Source organism: Nipponia nippon, unplaced genomic scaffold, assembly GCF_047370975.1.
Source record: "Nipponia nippon isolate SJK-2023a ecotype South Korea unplaced genomic scaffold, ASM4737097v1 scaffold_37, whole genome shotgun sequence".
Taxonomy (NCBI): Eukaryota; Metazoa; Chordata; class Aves; order Pelecaniformes; family Threskiornithidae; genus Nipponia; species Nipponia nippon.
This window is the reverse complement of record NW_028262355.1, coordinates 2747937-2764313: the sequence shown is the minus strand read 5'-3', so window position 1 is coordinate 2764313 and position 16377 is coordinate 2747937. Positions and strand designations below refer to the sequence as shown.

At 38.5% G+C, this 16377-nt stretch overlaps 1 protein-coding gene across 13 annotated transcripts in view; it reads right to left on the bottom strand.

The window, feature by feature from the left end:
* Positions 1-16377, bottom strand: part of NEDD4L (NEDD4 like E3 ubiquitin protein ligase) — a 193368-nt gene that overhangs the window by 17124 nt on the left and 159867 nt on the right. For 9 of the 13 annotated variants that reach the window (XM_087772788.1, XM_087772795.1, XM_087772790.1 and 6 more), the window contains 7 exons: positions 15254-15451; positions 13809-13886; positions 11666-11720; positions 11520-11576; positions 6842-6900; positions 2335-2400; positions 737-966 (listed from right to left, as the gene is read on the bottom strand). In XM_087772788.1, the coding sequence (XP_087628914.1) occupies positions 737-966; positions 2335-2400; positions 6842-6900; positions 11520-11576; positions 11666-11720; positions 13809-13886; positions 15254-15451 (743 nt within the window). The remainder of the gene's footprint in view (positions 1-736; positions 967-2334; positions 2401-6841; positions 6901-11519; positions 11577-11665; positions 11721-13808; positions 13887-15253; positions 15452-16377) is intronic. The other 4 variants (XM_087772789.1, XM_087772791.1, XM_087772783.1 and 1 more) reach the window with 1 other exon arrangement.

The following is a 16377-nucleotide window of genomic DNA, read 5'->3' as shown; positions in this document are numbered from 1 at the left end:
GTCGATGTTGTTTAAGTTTCCCTTTGACAGCAGAACGTGTCTTTTCTGAGACGCAAATGCGGGAAAACTCTCATTATACAGTCTATTCAACGCTTATTAGAGAAAGGAGTGAGCTTGATATTGACTTAAAAACATCAAAACTACTGTCTGCAATTAAGAAATCCATCCTCACTGTAGCCAAGTACACAATGCGGAATTACATACAGCATATTAGAACAAATGTACTTTAAGCAAGAGACTTGCTCTCTCATTTACACTGATGGACTGCTCAAAGATTTTAAAATTGGACAAAACCAAATTTAAACTTATGTAAGGCCACTGCTGTGTAACTACTGAAATGTAAATGAGAAGCTGCTTTATGAGCTAATTATAAAGCAGCACTATAATTCTGGACAGCAGGTGTTTTACAATGTAATGGGAGGGCGTAAGAAGTCTTTTGTCTGACATTGCTCCTTTCACTATTCCTAGCCTCAAAAATGGCAGTTTTGCTGCAAGCAAGGCAACACTGAATATTGTCTTAATAATGAAAATGCTTTATGAGATTTCAACTACAATTTGAAAGGTTCTCTGAAAAGCAAGTAAGAAATGATAGTGCAGAACAGAGAGATCTGACTGATAAGAGTGCATACTGATGCACCGTGAAGGATGATCTAACTACTTTCTAGCATAACTTTGCCTCCTATGCAAAATCTAATACATATCCCTTATGAATGGAAATATTTTAATGGACACTTACGTTGCTGAATATTCGAAGAGACCATAATAAGGGTTAAACATCTCCTTGGACAAGAGAAAAAACCATTCTCTGGCCACACCTCCATAGTCAAGTCCTTTTTCTGACTCAAATTCAATCCAGAGCCTGGCTTTTAGCACATCAGGTCTCTTCACAGACATGATTCTTCTGTAGGACTCCTCAAAGATATTATTTCTGTGTAGCTTCATCTCAAATCTGTTCGGTATATCAGCCTACGTGAAAGGAGATTACATTATAACAGTTAGTCTCAACAAATAAGTTTTCAGGCAAATTACTGACCGGTGGTAACAACTACATGACAGATTAGACATCTGATGTGTAAAAGTTTCCCCTTATTTTTGTTTTCCAGTGCTCTTTAAGTCTACAGCTTGATAGCATATGGTGAACTAGGTAAGCTCCAGTATAGTGGTTCAGAGATTACTATGGTATTTGACAAAACAATGAAAACAACAAGAAAAGTTACAAACAAACCAAAAAGAAGTGAGAAAACGATTCATATTACTACGCACTATTTCAAGGGCATTTTAGCTTAAAATGGTAATAAATGCACAAGATGTATGCAACCGCTTTACTCGCGTATCTGTAAAGGCCAGAACAGTTTCACAACAAGAACACCTACAGTACCATACACACAACAGAACCGAACGGCAAAGATGTAAACAAAAGAGAAGTGGGCTGCCAAAATGTTCTAGAAGTTCTGTCTAAATAGGAGGGAGCTAACGCCCAGGGAGCTGAATTCGGAAAAGACCGAAGAGAACCGAGTTAAGAATTTGTAGAAAGAAGACTGGGTCAACAGCTAAACGTGGCTGCTACAGCCATGTATAGTTTTCCTGATAGAACTGACTTGAAACAACTGTTTCAGAAAGTTCGCTTTTTCCTGACATCTAAAGTGCTTATTGTGTGCAAGCACTGGTCAGACTCAAGGTGGAAATTCAAGAAGCTATCAATAAACAGGTAAAGACATTGGCAAGTTGCTCCTCAAATTATAGGTGGGTGTTGCCAAGGCTGTTTACTGTTACCTATGAGTCAATAGCCCATGCAAGCTAATACTGAGGGCTCTCTTACGTTAAAGATGTTACTGAAAATACTTTTTTTCACAGAACAAGAACACTAGAAGCTTGTGCCAGATCCAGCACAACTGTGGGCTCTGCTCTGCCAACTTGTTCCAGCTCTGCCCTTCAGAGGCCACTGCTGAAGATGAAGGAGAAATATCAATCCTCAAGCCTATTTTCAACCTACAGGCTTGTAAACGAAGACACTGATTAGTCTCAGTTGCAATGGGAAAGAGTGAATCGTTGTTACTTCCTTGCTGCCTCGTCACTTTGATTTTGCATTCAAATAGAAAAACGTGAGCCTTAAAGATCTGTAAATGTTTTTGTTGAGAAATCAACCAAATTCAAACTTTTCTTCCCTTTTTTGGTTCCTACTTAACCTCTTCAGGAGTAGCACAATCACGAAAAATTGGCAAGTGCGTTATAGCAATATAGAGCGCCATTCTGCATCTATGCTTGGGATAGCCTGTTGTTTCTCCCAGGGCCAGCGTACTTGATTCCAACACAAAGCAGCATGTTTCTACTCACTGGTTTCTTTAACTTCTTCCGGAAATAGTCGTATTTCTGTTTGAACTCCCTGGAATACGGAACCGCCTATCAGAGAGAGAATCATAAGTATCGATTATTCCAACTATTTAGCAGTTTGATATTCCAACATTATTTAATCAAAGAAGAAATTTAAAGACATACTATCTCCATGTGTATGCCATAGGTCATCTAATAAAACCTGCCATGCATGAAGTACAGCAGCCAAAAGGTTCCCATTTCTCAGTGTGTCATTTGAGTTAAAAGGCATGAAAACTTTCCAACCGGTTCTTCCGTTGATCAACTACTTACCCTCCTTTTTTTTCTTCTTATCGGAACAGAAAAGAGCAAATCCGATTTTTAACACAGACAAAAAAATATGGAATGCCTTGCTGCCATCCATGTGTCTCCCGAGGAAATAGCGCGCATGCCGTATGACGCTGAGTTTTGAAGATGAGCAGTGTTACCACAGACTGTGGATTTGCACAGCTGAAAGTGCTAAGCATTGTTAGGTGCTACTCAAAAGACAAAATTCAAGAGACTTTTGAAAATGAACCTAAGAACAAGTAAAGGGGCTCCAGTAAAGCTACAGCATTAACAACAAACACTGTTTGCCCTCGAAAAAGTGCAGGACACGATATATACCTACACAGCAGAGTTAACTAGGCAGGGGAATGTCCATGCCTAGAAATTATCTTTTCAGCCCAATGTGAATGAATCTAATTCTTAATAGTTATCAAACTATCATCAAACTATATCAAAACTATTTTGTAAATTACTTATAATGAAAATACACACCTTCATAATGTCTTTAATCCAGAATCCGAAAGCATTTCATAATCAAATTAACATTCATTTGAACCAAGTACAAGTCGGTGTGTAATATTTATCTGAATACTCACTCAGTGCAGCTGCTTGTGAGCTAGACCACATTTTTAAGTAACAGCAGCGTAACAGAACAATTTTAGAAGTTTAAAAGAAACAAAAAGGCACAGTGAAGGTTGGTAGAATTACATTGATCAGCAGAGCTGGAAATTGGTTTCTGGCATATGTAAACACCCCTTAACAGATGCCCCAGGTCTCTGAAATATATACTGGATTTCCAGATACCTGAAAGGCCTCTCAGGACGATTCCAGGCATGCACAAACCAAGGTTCAACACAGGTTCTCACAAGCTCTGCCATTCAGAGTTTCGAAAGACATTTCTGTTTTAACACTGTGCCTCTCTTTCCTGCTAACACACTGTATAGGCAAGCAAGGACTTGACACCACGCTAGAAGACTGCCACGTCTGATGGTAATCCATACGCCGCTCGCTGACCATCACGGTAGCCAGTCAGACGACAGTGTTCTTTTCTGCTACCTGCTTGTCTTCATCTGACTCCTTTGCTTTGGCGCCAGATAGGAAATGCATACAAACGCCCGCAAGGCCAGGCCTGGTAAGGCAGCAAGCTGTACCAGACACAAAAGCACTGAAGTGCATTAGCTATCGAGCAGGAGTACAGAGAAGAGCCATCCATGTTCCTGACTGACAGTCCTATGACTGCAACCTACGTTATTCAGCCTTCAGATGAAACGTCCATAAAACAAAGTCGTCAATTAAACTAATGAACAGGAATAGGCTGGCAAAGTGATACTATGACAGGTACAGGTCTGCCTCTAACAAATAATTGCTATGTGTTTAAGTAAGATTCCTTAATTCTCTGTGGTTTTTTTGACAAATAATTTTTTGAGAATTAAGAACCCTTAATTCTCTGGTTTTTGACACCATATACAACAACAATTTAATCCGGGTTTGGAAAGAACCTTGAAGAAAAGAGAGGGGGGAAAAAAAAAAAAGCTTCCTGGCCTTGATCATAATATTCATAATATTTTCCAACTACATCCTGACTTTCCCTTGCTCTACTGTTCCTTCAAGATGAAAGAGCAGACCTGGTAAAACAGCTAGCTAAGCAAATGAAGCATGATTTCTTGGGAGCAAAAGAACGATTTTGAATTCCACAGGACTGCAAAAGTTACATTCTCTGTTCCCTGAATCACAAACGGCAAAGCTCTGGTTCAGGTTCAGTTTCTGGGTGAGGACTGACTGGGACTTTGAGGGAGGGAAGGTACGGGCTGGTCCTTGTCATAGATTCATGACTGGATGTAGGTGAGAGTGGGAGGTGGGAATATTTCTATGTGAGTTTTCTCCTATGGACGATGAGACATGAAAAAAAAAAAAAAAAATCACACTCAATCATTTTAGTCTGCTGATAATATGACTTTACTGCAGTCTTTAAATAATCTTTCAACATGTTTCCGCTGTTTAATGCAATGTGAAATGCAATTTAAGTGGCTCTTTGTTTTTGTCATGGCACCAAAAATACTATTAAAAGCATTAAGATGAATCCTTAATGCTTATATGGCTGTAAAATGGATTTGATCTTGCTTTCTCTTAAAAAAAAACCCCACACAAATAACTGTTATTTACTTAATGGGATCATGATCGACCCTTATTATCTTGAAACAAAATTTCCCAGATAGTCTTTCTCATTTATGCTTAACATTTCTGGGAAAATAAACATTAAGAGTTTGTATCGCATACTGTGTATTAGTATCTCAAGCATTTAGTACATGATAAATGGGTAAATCACTCCAAAACTCATTATGTTCAAACAAGTGATTATTATTAATCTTATTAATAAACAAGAGCAATTGGAATCACACCATGCAGTAGTTAATCTGCTGTGTCCCGAGACCCTTAAAAATTCTGAGGGTTTACCCAAAATGAAAAGGTATTCTTGGCACCTGGAAACATCTTAGGGTTGGAAGTCCGATCGTTCAGAATACCATAAAATGGCATAAACCAGCACAGAAAGGTCAAAGAATCACTCCGTACATTTGATGTTTTAAAAATTTGATATTAAAGTAAAAGCACGTATTTATTTTTTCTAAGGATGATTTCTGAAATCTCTTCATTTATCTGCAGTAAGTTTTGTCTCTTAAAACTGACAGACCCAATTTTTCTTTCTTCCACTGTGAATCCACAGAGTTACAACTCTCCCATATTGAGTGGAGACAGCTTTTTATTTTCCAGAAATCCAAAAATTAGTAGCACAGTGTCTCAGCTCAGTAAAATTCTATTGTCAGTAATGACCCAGATAATGGCTAAATACGAACGTTTCTCCTCTCCACACCCCTAAATCCGTACAATCTAGGATTCAGCACAATGAACTCGGTCCAAAATTCCCAAGATGATCCGACTTAAGATTCAGAGCGGACATGTGCCCTTCACATAGCTTGGTATAGAAACGTACTATTTTACCACAATGGAGGAATAAAAGATAAGATGCAAAGATTTAATACTGTTTGTTCCATGCTAAGTAATTTAGAGTATCAGGAAATGTGGAGAAAGAAAAAATCTGAAGAATATTTTACACTTACATTATTTTAGATGTAATTTATTTAAAATCACATTTTTTTCCCTTGGTTCATCTTTCTGGATGTCAAAAGTAAGTTAAAGATATCACTCTACTACTTTTGTCCCGGAATTTCATCATCACAATAAGCAGCAAATACAACAGCAAAACCCATGCCGAAATCTTAATTTTTTTATTTCTTCAGCCAGGGATCATATGAGCAATGGATCTCTTTCAGAAACCACATTCATCATCATCACTTAGTGCAGAATGCTTTGGGTTGCAGGAGGAGGGAGAATGAAACAAATGAAAATAACGGGATTCCATGTGTTTCAGAGCATGAAACACGACTCAGACTATTTAGCTACGCAGCTTCTGAACGGATGGAGCTTCCCTCAGAAATAACAATACAAAAAATTAAAACCATCCAAACAAAAGAGTCTCTATCCTTCTGAAGAGTCTTCTCTTCCTCCCCGCTGAAACAGGGGTATTCTGCGATTTACTGTCCTGTCTACCGGTGAAGAATGTTTCCTAGACACTCCAAGGCAGAAGCCAGCTTCACATGCTAATGGCTACAAGACAGGAATCATACTGTACCACTGGAAGAATTCCCTAGCTAGGTAGCTACTGCTAGGAAAGCCTCCGAACCCATCAAATTCCAACCTATTGTCTGACCTGGGAATAGTGTGCACAGCACTGTAGTTCCCAATGTTCCAGTGATTCCCAGCGAGCCCACTACTGCTTTGGACCACTGGCAGCTGGCAGCCTGGAAGTCCCCAGCGTGCTCGAGCCTGTGCGAAACAGAATAGGGTCCCCGGAGTGGTACAACGACCTGAATGCCGGGGACAAGGCAACGGTTTTGGGGCGCCTTGGCAGGCTGTCACACGACGGCAGCTCCCCCTGCCTTTGCAGACTCACAAAAGCTGGCACTGAAGCCTCCCCTGTCTGTCAGGAAACGGCAACGCAAGGCAGAGGTCCTGCCTCCTGCTCTGTTCATCAGTCTGACCTGATCTGGAGAACAGGCATGACCTGCTGCTCAATAATGCCTCCTGCCTATACCAAATGTACGTGAGTCACAGCATTTAATGGAAAAAAAACCATAGCAGTACTTACTGGACCAGTAATTGCCGGGTTCTGCAGTCTGGGGTCTTCCCACTGGGTAATTTTATTATCTGTAAATAACAAAAGAAATTATATCATTACTTCTCTGTTACCACACTGTGAATTTATGTTGGTTTTTTCTCCCTACAACTGTTTTCCCTACCATTTCCACAACTTAGTATTTCAGGGTTAGAAAAGGCTGCATTCACCCATCTACATCAAAACCCCGTCACACTGTTTAGTTGAAAACACTCATTCAAAAATGCAAAACTACAACAGAATCCAGTGTATTTACACTGCTTTTATTTCAACGTCTGTAGTAGTAAACATGTTCTCTTTGAACATGGTCTTGGATTCAACTCATATTAGAAACACACAGACTTCATGCCTGAAAGGTAAAGGAACCCAAAAACTTTGTCAAATGACAGACTAAGTTTACTTTTTTGAAATTTTGCATAAAGATAGCCCAAATGTAATACTTATAAAAGACAGTCTGTATTTAAATTTGGAGGGCATAACATCTCTTGAAAAAAAATATGTCCTAGACACTGATTTAACAAAAAGGTTACAGGACCATTAAGGGAGGCAAGGTTATGGTAGAAGAGATCGTTCAGTTTTGACCAAAGGAGATTTTGGCAGTGGCACGACAGAAGCCAGTTCTTTTCATCTACAGCTTTTAAGAGCACCAGGAGGGTGACATGGGAAGCTTATAGAGGACCACGGTGAAACTCTCCCTGTCTCCAGACAACTGCTCCTCACAAGATTCTGAACACAACAGAATCACAACAAAATGATGATGTTGCAACAATAAGACAATGCTCCAAAAACCAAACTAGATGCCACCTGCAATGGCAAGGTCTAAGTCATCCATTTCCTGCGCTGAGAGGGTAATAACAACAACGCAGCTGTTTGTTACATGCACTGCTTGGATTTATGAACTGTGTATTAAGATAGGAGTTCAGATTTTAAGTTTTGTAATTGCTAGGTTTGGGAATAAACACACTAAGTTTCAAGAAAATTGTTTTGATGGCTCCTATAGGTAAAAGCAAAGAACCAAACCCACTTGTATTAAGACACAAGCATTTTCCATGTTCCTACAGTTGGAAAAGACCCGGAAGTTTTGCGCATCCCAAGCTAGTTTTAAAATGGACTGGGATTTGAAAGGTGACATTCATTAAACGTTAATCGAAGAACATCTAAAAATATCGCAAGCACATTTCAAGAAATTTGATCTATCGGTTAATTTAATATTAAAATACTATTTTACTTCCCCTTACACATTAAGTCTATTTAATGCTTACTGAAATCATGGAGGAAGGCCGTTAGACTGGCAGCTCCAGAAACCGCACGAGATCCACAGCCCAGAGCCTGCCATAAAGGCATGACACCTAGTCCGGCCCTCTTCATCTTGCTTCAACCTGTTCGGTCAGATTTCCTTTTACAAAGTTTACTGGTTTTATGCCAATTCACTTCTTATACCTACTTGCAACTGACAGCCGCAAATCACGGTGGCAACTTTCTATGAAATCAAAGATAACAGAACTGGAAATGACTGCAAGTTTGTCAGTTCTTTCTTATGGCCTTACAAACTTAAGAGTGTACGATGTTACTGACAAATCTTTGTCGAAATTTTGTTCAGAGGGTTACAGGGACTTCATATTATCAATGCTATTCCAGGGCTTAAACGCCCCAACAATTAGAAGGGTCTAACCTGAACCACTCTATACCCGGAATCGTAGGTCAAGATTCTCTGTCCTATCCAAAGAGGATGTGGATAACAAACTCATTCCTTTTGCAGCACATTTTTGAAAATCTACCATCTCTCTTGAGTTTTCACACAAGTACAATACTCTCTCTTTCCTCATAAATCGGGCTCTAGGGCCTTTGAGGACTCCCTCTTCTCCTCTGGTCCCCTTCCAAGCGGTCCACTCTTTTCTCGACGTTTGGGACGCCACGCTTGATACAGTATTATCATAGCCAAGACGTTATCAGTGCTGATGAGATTAGAAGGATTACTTCAGGTCTCATTTAAGACACTCTTGTTGATGCATCACAGGATGAGTTAACTCATGTTCAGTTGATGATATTTTTCACGCTCTTTTCAAGCAAAATTCTGCTAATTATTCCCATTCTGAGTAATACTTTGCAATTCTTATTAAAGAGCGTCTTACTTCACACTACAGCGGCAATTTGGCAGGCTCATTCTGACTTCTCATCCTGTTCCAGTGAGCACCTCTCACCTCTCCTACACTGTTGGTTCTGCTGAACTAATGAGTACATTCCCCCTAATTCATTGTTCAAATCACTAACAAATATATTGAAAAATGGTGGATCCAAGACAGACTTTGAGGGGAACCCATTTAATATCTCCATCCCTCTGTCAGTGAACCACTGGTAACTGTTCTGCACATGGCTGGAAAACCTTTGTGTTTTCCTTCATGATACCTTCCAAGAGGTAGATCCTATTTTCCTATAAGGCTCCTAGAAACGCAGAAGTATATGCAGGCTACGATGAACAGAAAGCACTATTTAATTCACGGGGGGTAAATAATGTTGACTTAGCCAGCTAAGGACCAATCATGGAGAACTAGAGACTGTATTTTTTGTTTAAAGATTGAGCGCTGCAGAAATTAGGACTGTTCACAATTAAGATCTAAAAATATTATATTTTCAGGCTACTATGTTATAAGTAATACCTGAATTATTTTAACAGTACTTTGTTTTACTAGTTCATATGGCATGCTTAATAGCAGTTTGTGCTGCTCCACAAGAGGAGGTTTCTGTGCTGGCTGCATTAGACTTTTTTACAGTTTCTCTCAGGGATGAGAAAAACATTTCAAAAATGGGACGACGACGGTATTGGATAATTATGCAGAAGAATTACAACATGTATCTGGGGAACCAGGACATTATTAGTGGCTGAATCTGTTAACACTTTCAACATTTACACTGTATTCTCATCATGAAACCGACTACATTCGTTGCATCTTAACTGATCGCTTTAGCAGCGAATGACTGAAATGATGGCCCGTTTATCATAGTAATGGACTACTGAGACTTGCATCTCTAGGGCGAGCACCGCTGATCGCACCCATGCCCAATTTCAGCGTACGCTGCCCAGTCAGTCACAAAACAAGTTAAGAGTCGGCAGGCTCTGTCACAAACCTATCGTGACGGTCAAATGTCGTTGCACTTCCTTATCGACACTGTGAAAGCAAATGATACTGTTGAGACGGCTCAAGCCAAATCCCTGAGCACTGAATGCTGTTTGCAGTCATTCCCTAAATACCGAGTGCAACATTACCACAACGGAGCTGCAACGTGTCCACTGTAATACCACTGGCACCACCTCTCCTCCTAGAGTCCACTTGGGATTGTAGTGGTGCGGCACCAGGGTGAGACCAAAAGAATATTTGCTGGAAACAAGCAGCATTATAAAAAAAAACCCTCTAAGCTTTTGTAAAAACTGCTATACAAAAAGCTAAAAAAACTCAGATCAAAAGAGGGACTAGAGGGAGCTTTCAGATGCAAATAAATGTCGTTTTATAACAATTCTAAATTCTTTGGGGAATTCTAATTAACATACAACTTTAACATTCCATTTACTTTTAGAGACTAACACGTGCTTAAGTAGATTTGGGAGACTGAAAAATTGAAACTTTTTAAAGGAGGTTGGGAGGCTCAACAATTATACAGGTATTTTAAATAAGACAGTTTTATTCTGTGACTCTTCAGTGGCAGCAGTTTAGAATAATTTGCCATATTTAAGTTTCCAGATATCTGTTGGGAATTACAGTTACAGAAGGTATAAAGAATAATAATTCTGTACGGACGTTTGAAAGAGGTTAATCTTGTGCTTGATGAGTGTATTATTTCTAATTTTTGTTTAAAACTATTTATACAACTTCAAAATTTGTATTACTTTAGAGACAGTATTTTAGTAATGATTTAATAATGTCATATATACAACTACAGATAAGCATAGGAGTCAGTGTTACTGATACTGAAGGGAAAATGTAATTCTATCAAATATGTATAATAGTTTAAGATTTTAATTCTTTAAGTTTTGCCTAGTATATGTACCCTCTTCTAATGGTTTTGTGAGTTATCTGTTTCTGTGAAGATTATGCCATCAGCAGAAATATCTCATTAAAAAGTCCAGCTGAAGTCTTAAAGGAAAAAAAAAAAGAGAAGAAACAACCCAACCTTTCTGGGCTGCTTTATTTTCGAACAACAACAAAAACTCACACGGTAGTTCTGAGATGCTGTAATAAGACAAGTCTACAATGAAACGTCACTTACACTAGAACTTCACTAACAGAACTGAATAATATTAATGGGCTGGGTGCAGTTTAACATGCTATAAATAGGAAATAAGATCAGAATCAGCACTGCCACAAGACCTTCTTAAAGGAGAGGAAAGAGTACTTATCAATGCTAATTTCTCCACTGCCTATGTGTGGAGTTGTGGCTATATGATCTTTTCTCATCTTATTTTCTATTCCTAGTGTATATTTTAATTTATTAAGTGCAAATAAGCCATGGGATCATCAACAACAACAACAACAAATCCAAAATATCAACAAGAACAAAAGAAACCACAAAGAAGAAATGTTAATGCTTCACAAGTCAGAGAGGGACAAAGCTTGATGAGCCAATTAAAAGCAAGCTTTCAGTGAATATACAGTACCGTATGAGGGCACTAAGTCTCTGGTATCAATGTCTCCACATATCAACACCTGGCTTCCTAAATGAAGAGTAAAATTATAAAGCTTTCACTTCAATATTTATTACCTCCCTTTGTCTATTTGCTGTAGTACCTGAGTGCTTACTTACTATGGTCTATATAAAACGTTCTTCCGTCCAAATGTATTCTTTCCTCCCAGCCAGGCTAGAATTGGGAAATAAAAAAAAAGAGAGAAAACAAGTGAAATACTACCACTCTCACACAGCATGAAGCAATGCATTATCCACGCCTACTTTAATTGTCTGATAGATGCTTGTGAAGCAGAAAACACAAAATGATCACAGACGCATTATGTCGAGGCCAAAAATCTAGAAGATCCAAAGAACTGGCTATTTATACAGGTAACTGTATCCAGTACAGTAAGTATTTTTAAAGCTTGGAAGTGGAAACTTCTTGCATCAGGGTTTATACCCATTTCCTACTATGAGGAAATGATTACAAAGAATACATTCTCCATCATTGCTTAGGTGGAGAGTTTCTGCTTCTACTTCTGAAACACACGTGGGTTATTTACTGTAAATACGTAAGCCAGGATCCCATTACAGTGGGACAAGAATGTCTAACCTAGTCCTCAATTCTTCCCTTTTTATCCATTCCCTTTTCTCATCTTCCAAATGATTATCACATAGAAAAGAGAATAAATGGCACACTGTTAGTATATGCAATGCTGTCCAGTCTAGCACTCATTCCACTTGTATGCTCTACATGAGCTTCAGATTTCTATAAAATATAGATGAGAAACTATTTCATTTCAATCTTTTTTGAGAAACTCTTGTTAAATTCTGTAGTCATTCTTACCTCACTCAAAAATGGATTGTTTAACTGCGTTTAAGTCTGTTACTAACGATATATTTCCAGGGATATATGTCAGGCTATCCTCACTTCACTGCGTGTTTTACCTCTTGCCATTAACAGAATAAATTGTAAATCGGCCCTTCAGTTACTCCCATGCAGTGCCTCCTGCCGAAGCAACGTGTCCTTGAAGACGAATGCATCCTCAAGGTATCTGAAGCATTGCAAAAGAACAGCTACTTCCACAGCTGTTTTCTTAAAGAAGTGCATTAAGTGCATTACTGCTCTCTTGTAACCAGGAACGCGTCATAACAAGTATGTCCAACTGCGCCTAGTTTTCGATCTGATCAGTGACTCAAGACACTGGGCCTGACAAATGGCCTACCTTGATTTAAATACAAGGCAAACGTTTTTGCTAACCAAGACAAGGGCAGTGCGATGTCAGGATGCTTTAGGGGAGGATGTCTGACCGTAGGTGGTAACAGAGGTTACCGCCCCTCACCAAAGGCAGCACTTGTTTTGGTCTGCTGGCAGAGCGGGTCATCTAAGCAAACTGTAACCCAGCTCAATGAAAACGGTAGGATTAAAGACTCGTTATTCAAACGGTTTAAAACTAACATAATTTAACCTGCCATGTCCTGTAGGAGGGGACAATAGCTTCTTCTGCTGGCCCAGCTGTTTGCAGACAGCTTGCCCGTAATACATGCCGAAGCACTGAGAGCGCTGGTGACAATTAGGGGCCGTTGTCACTAAGGTTTCCAGTGTTGCAAGTACAGCTTCAAGGGCAATTTCTCTAAAGTATGCTTAGTCTATATGAGGCAATGAGCTGAATTAACACTACACCATAAAAATCAGCACTTCTTCTAAAGTGCTAGCTGTCATAGACTAGCCTCTGCCATTAAGGATGCAGTTTTTTAACAACAAAGCAAAGCTCTGTATTTGACATGGCTGTAAATCAACGTTATACTTGGGTTACAAGTGTGAGAAAACTTCTGACGTTAAAATGATCATTTTCTCTGCAGAATGTGGAAGTTTCATTGAAAAATCAAAATTTATTTAGATTTCTGAATGCCAGTATATGTTGGTACATTAATGGAGCTCGCTTTGAACAATCTGCTCCAGCAACAGGCAATTATCTAAAAGCACATAGTCAGAGATAAAACCAAGCTAAGCTTCTTCAAAGCTCAAAGCTTTAGATAAGCAAAGAAACATGCGATCATTTCAGAAATACCGTGGGCTGGCTTCAAAGAGCCTGACTGATTCACAGATTACAAGAAAGCTTTTTGGTGCTATATATAATAAATAATAATAATGCTTTAATATCTTCAGAAAAGCGATGACAGCAACGTATGTGTCCACATACAATATATGACTGCAATAATAGATCAGATCACATAAGATAGCAGGTATATATTAAAATACATACACATTATCACTTACAGGAAGAGGGCCCAAATCATTAGGGTTCAAAGATGCTTTTGATCTCAAATGCACTGGAAATTTCAGTCGTGGATCCTCCTGTAACAGAAATACAGAACTGTAAATCCAACAGATCAAGTTAGATCTACATACTAAGTCAAACACAGCATTATCTGGAAAAGAAATCTTCCTACATTACAGTTATTCCTTCATTCTTTTTTTTTTTTTTTTTGAGAATAAAACATATAAAACAAAACATATAAAAGTGATGGAACATTTAGTATTTGGATGTGTCGCATCATTTATTAGGATTCATATACTGAAATGATTTTTTAAATGTTAAGAGTTAGTTAGGGTGCTGTAAGACTGACTTCATTAAGTGTGCTCCATCCAGAGAGATGCTTCAAAAAATACAGCCCTATTCTTAGGAATGCATGCACTCCCATAAGTGGCTTTTAGATACATATGCACATTTTTTGGCTCTTAAAAACACAAGGGAAATAAGCCATCCTATCACAAAAAGGCTTGAAAAGGATGAAAACGAGCTTCTTACAGTTTTATGAATGCACAGGTATTATTACATCAATATCCAAACGAGGCAAAAAGGGGCAAGTAAAATTGGTCACAGAAGACAAATCTAGACAAAAAAAATGCTTGAGATTTCCACACACATAATTTACCCACAGGCACCTGGGAACACCATTAAGAACCACCATTAAAAATATGTCATGAAAACAGTGGTCACTGGGAATCTGAATGATGCCTCACAAAGTGCAACTCGTATTTAAATGGTGATGTGAAATGCTGGGTCATCTTCGACATTTTTTCCTAGTGTAATTTTATTTCTTCAATTTGTTGACCAAAGTTGCAGAATTATTCAAAAATGGATCCTCATGACATAAACCAAATAATAAAATGGATTCTGTTAACTGAAGAAGACGAACATGCATTATATTAATAAAAAAGCAGTGCTAGTCACAGTGAACTACAATACAATTATGGACAGTCTCAAACTAGACAACAATCCAAATCTCCATTGCACTGCAGGCCTCTAAAACTCAGATTTGGGGAATTTAAAGGACAGTACTTGTATGCAATGATTTGTCAAGTATAGAAAGGTCAAATACAAAATGCAAAACACTCTCGCATGGTATATGACGTACAAATGCACCAAAATCTAAGAGGATATGAACAAATAAGTTTCCTTTCTCTGAGCGCAGCAATGGCAGCGCTACAGTAATTCCATGAAATTAGCTACTCGGGTCTACTGCTGCTGTATGTTACTGCATGGGGAATTCCGTGAGATTCCCACCTCAGTTTTATGAAAAGTTAGGCTGACAAATTCCCCCTTAAAGACAAAACAAATGCCACAATGAACTGGGGGGTATACAGGCAGGAAAACAAAGACAGAAACATTTAAAAGATGGCAACTGATTTAAAAATTCATTATCTAGAATTTGTCTTACCCACGTAGTAGTTTTAGTATTGTGATCAATGAAGAAGGGCCTGCCATTGGGTGCTATTCGCATCTCCCAGCCAGGAGGAAGGAAGCTTTGTGCAACTTTGTGTTGTGGTTTAGGAGAGTTGTAAGGTGAGGGCTGTGGAGACTGTGGATTGGAGAGGGTGTCCTTCACCGCTCTGCGCACAGGGGAGTCCTTGATACCCTGAAAAAAATGAAAGGTATTAAGATTTGTCAGATGTCACTCAATACTGTAAAATGAGTACAACTTGGTATCAGAGCAAAGAGTTTTTCATTCCAGGTGTAATTAATACTAGAATTAAGTGCTGGGACTGATTTCCTAACTTAGCTAATGTCTGCTCCTTATAACATACCGAGCTTTTTGCTGTGTTGGACACAGTGTTTCATCACTTCCCTCTGCAATGGTAATGTCCGCAGTACTTACATCTGATTATATATTTTACTGCAGCTGCCCTGTTCACGTCAATATTTCATTTTACAAAGGAAAAAATAAAAGCGTTGCTGCGCGCTTCATGGTGCGATGTATCTCACTTTACAACAAGAGAGTATCCTAAACGTGAAGCAATGTTATCCACTTTTCAGTGCATTTCTCAAATACAACTTCAGAGAAAACATTTAAATATGAACTTAAAACAAGTTCCTAAAAATAAACGAAGGTTTGCAATTACAGATTTTGGACAGGTTTGGTTTTTGTTTCGTTTTTTTAAATAAATGATCACAGCCACAAAACTGCTTCGCTGATCAATCCCTATGGGTTAAAAACAGGAGTTACGTGATGTGTTTGGTTTTTTTTTTTACCGTCACTGGGAAACTGCACATTTAGATGCTTAAACAGCTTGAAAAATCTGATCCAGATCTATTCACTTTTGAAAATACAGACTATCACAATCAGAAAACAAGACTTAAGTACTGCATTTAAATCTTGTTTGCATTTGTACTTTTCAGTTATTTTCCAAAAACATGCTCTCATTAGCTGACATAACAGTTTGTGTTGTTCTTGTTTTACTAATTATTAAGGTACAGTATATCCATGCATGCTTATTTTGGCAATTCGCTAACTTAGCCTACATTTAATTACTATTTCTTGAGTATTATATTAGAAAATGAGGC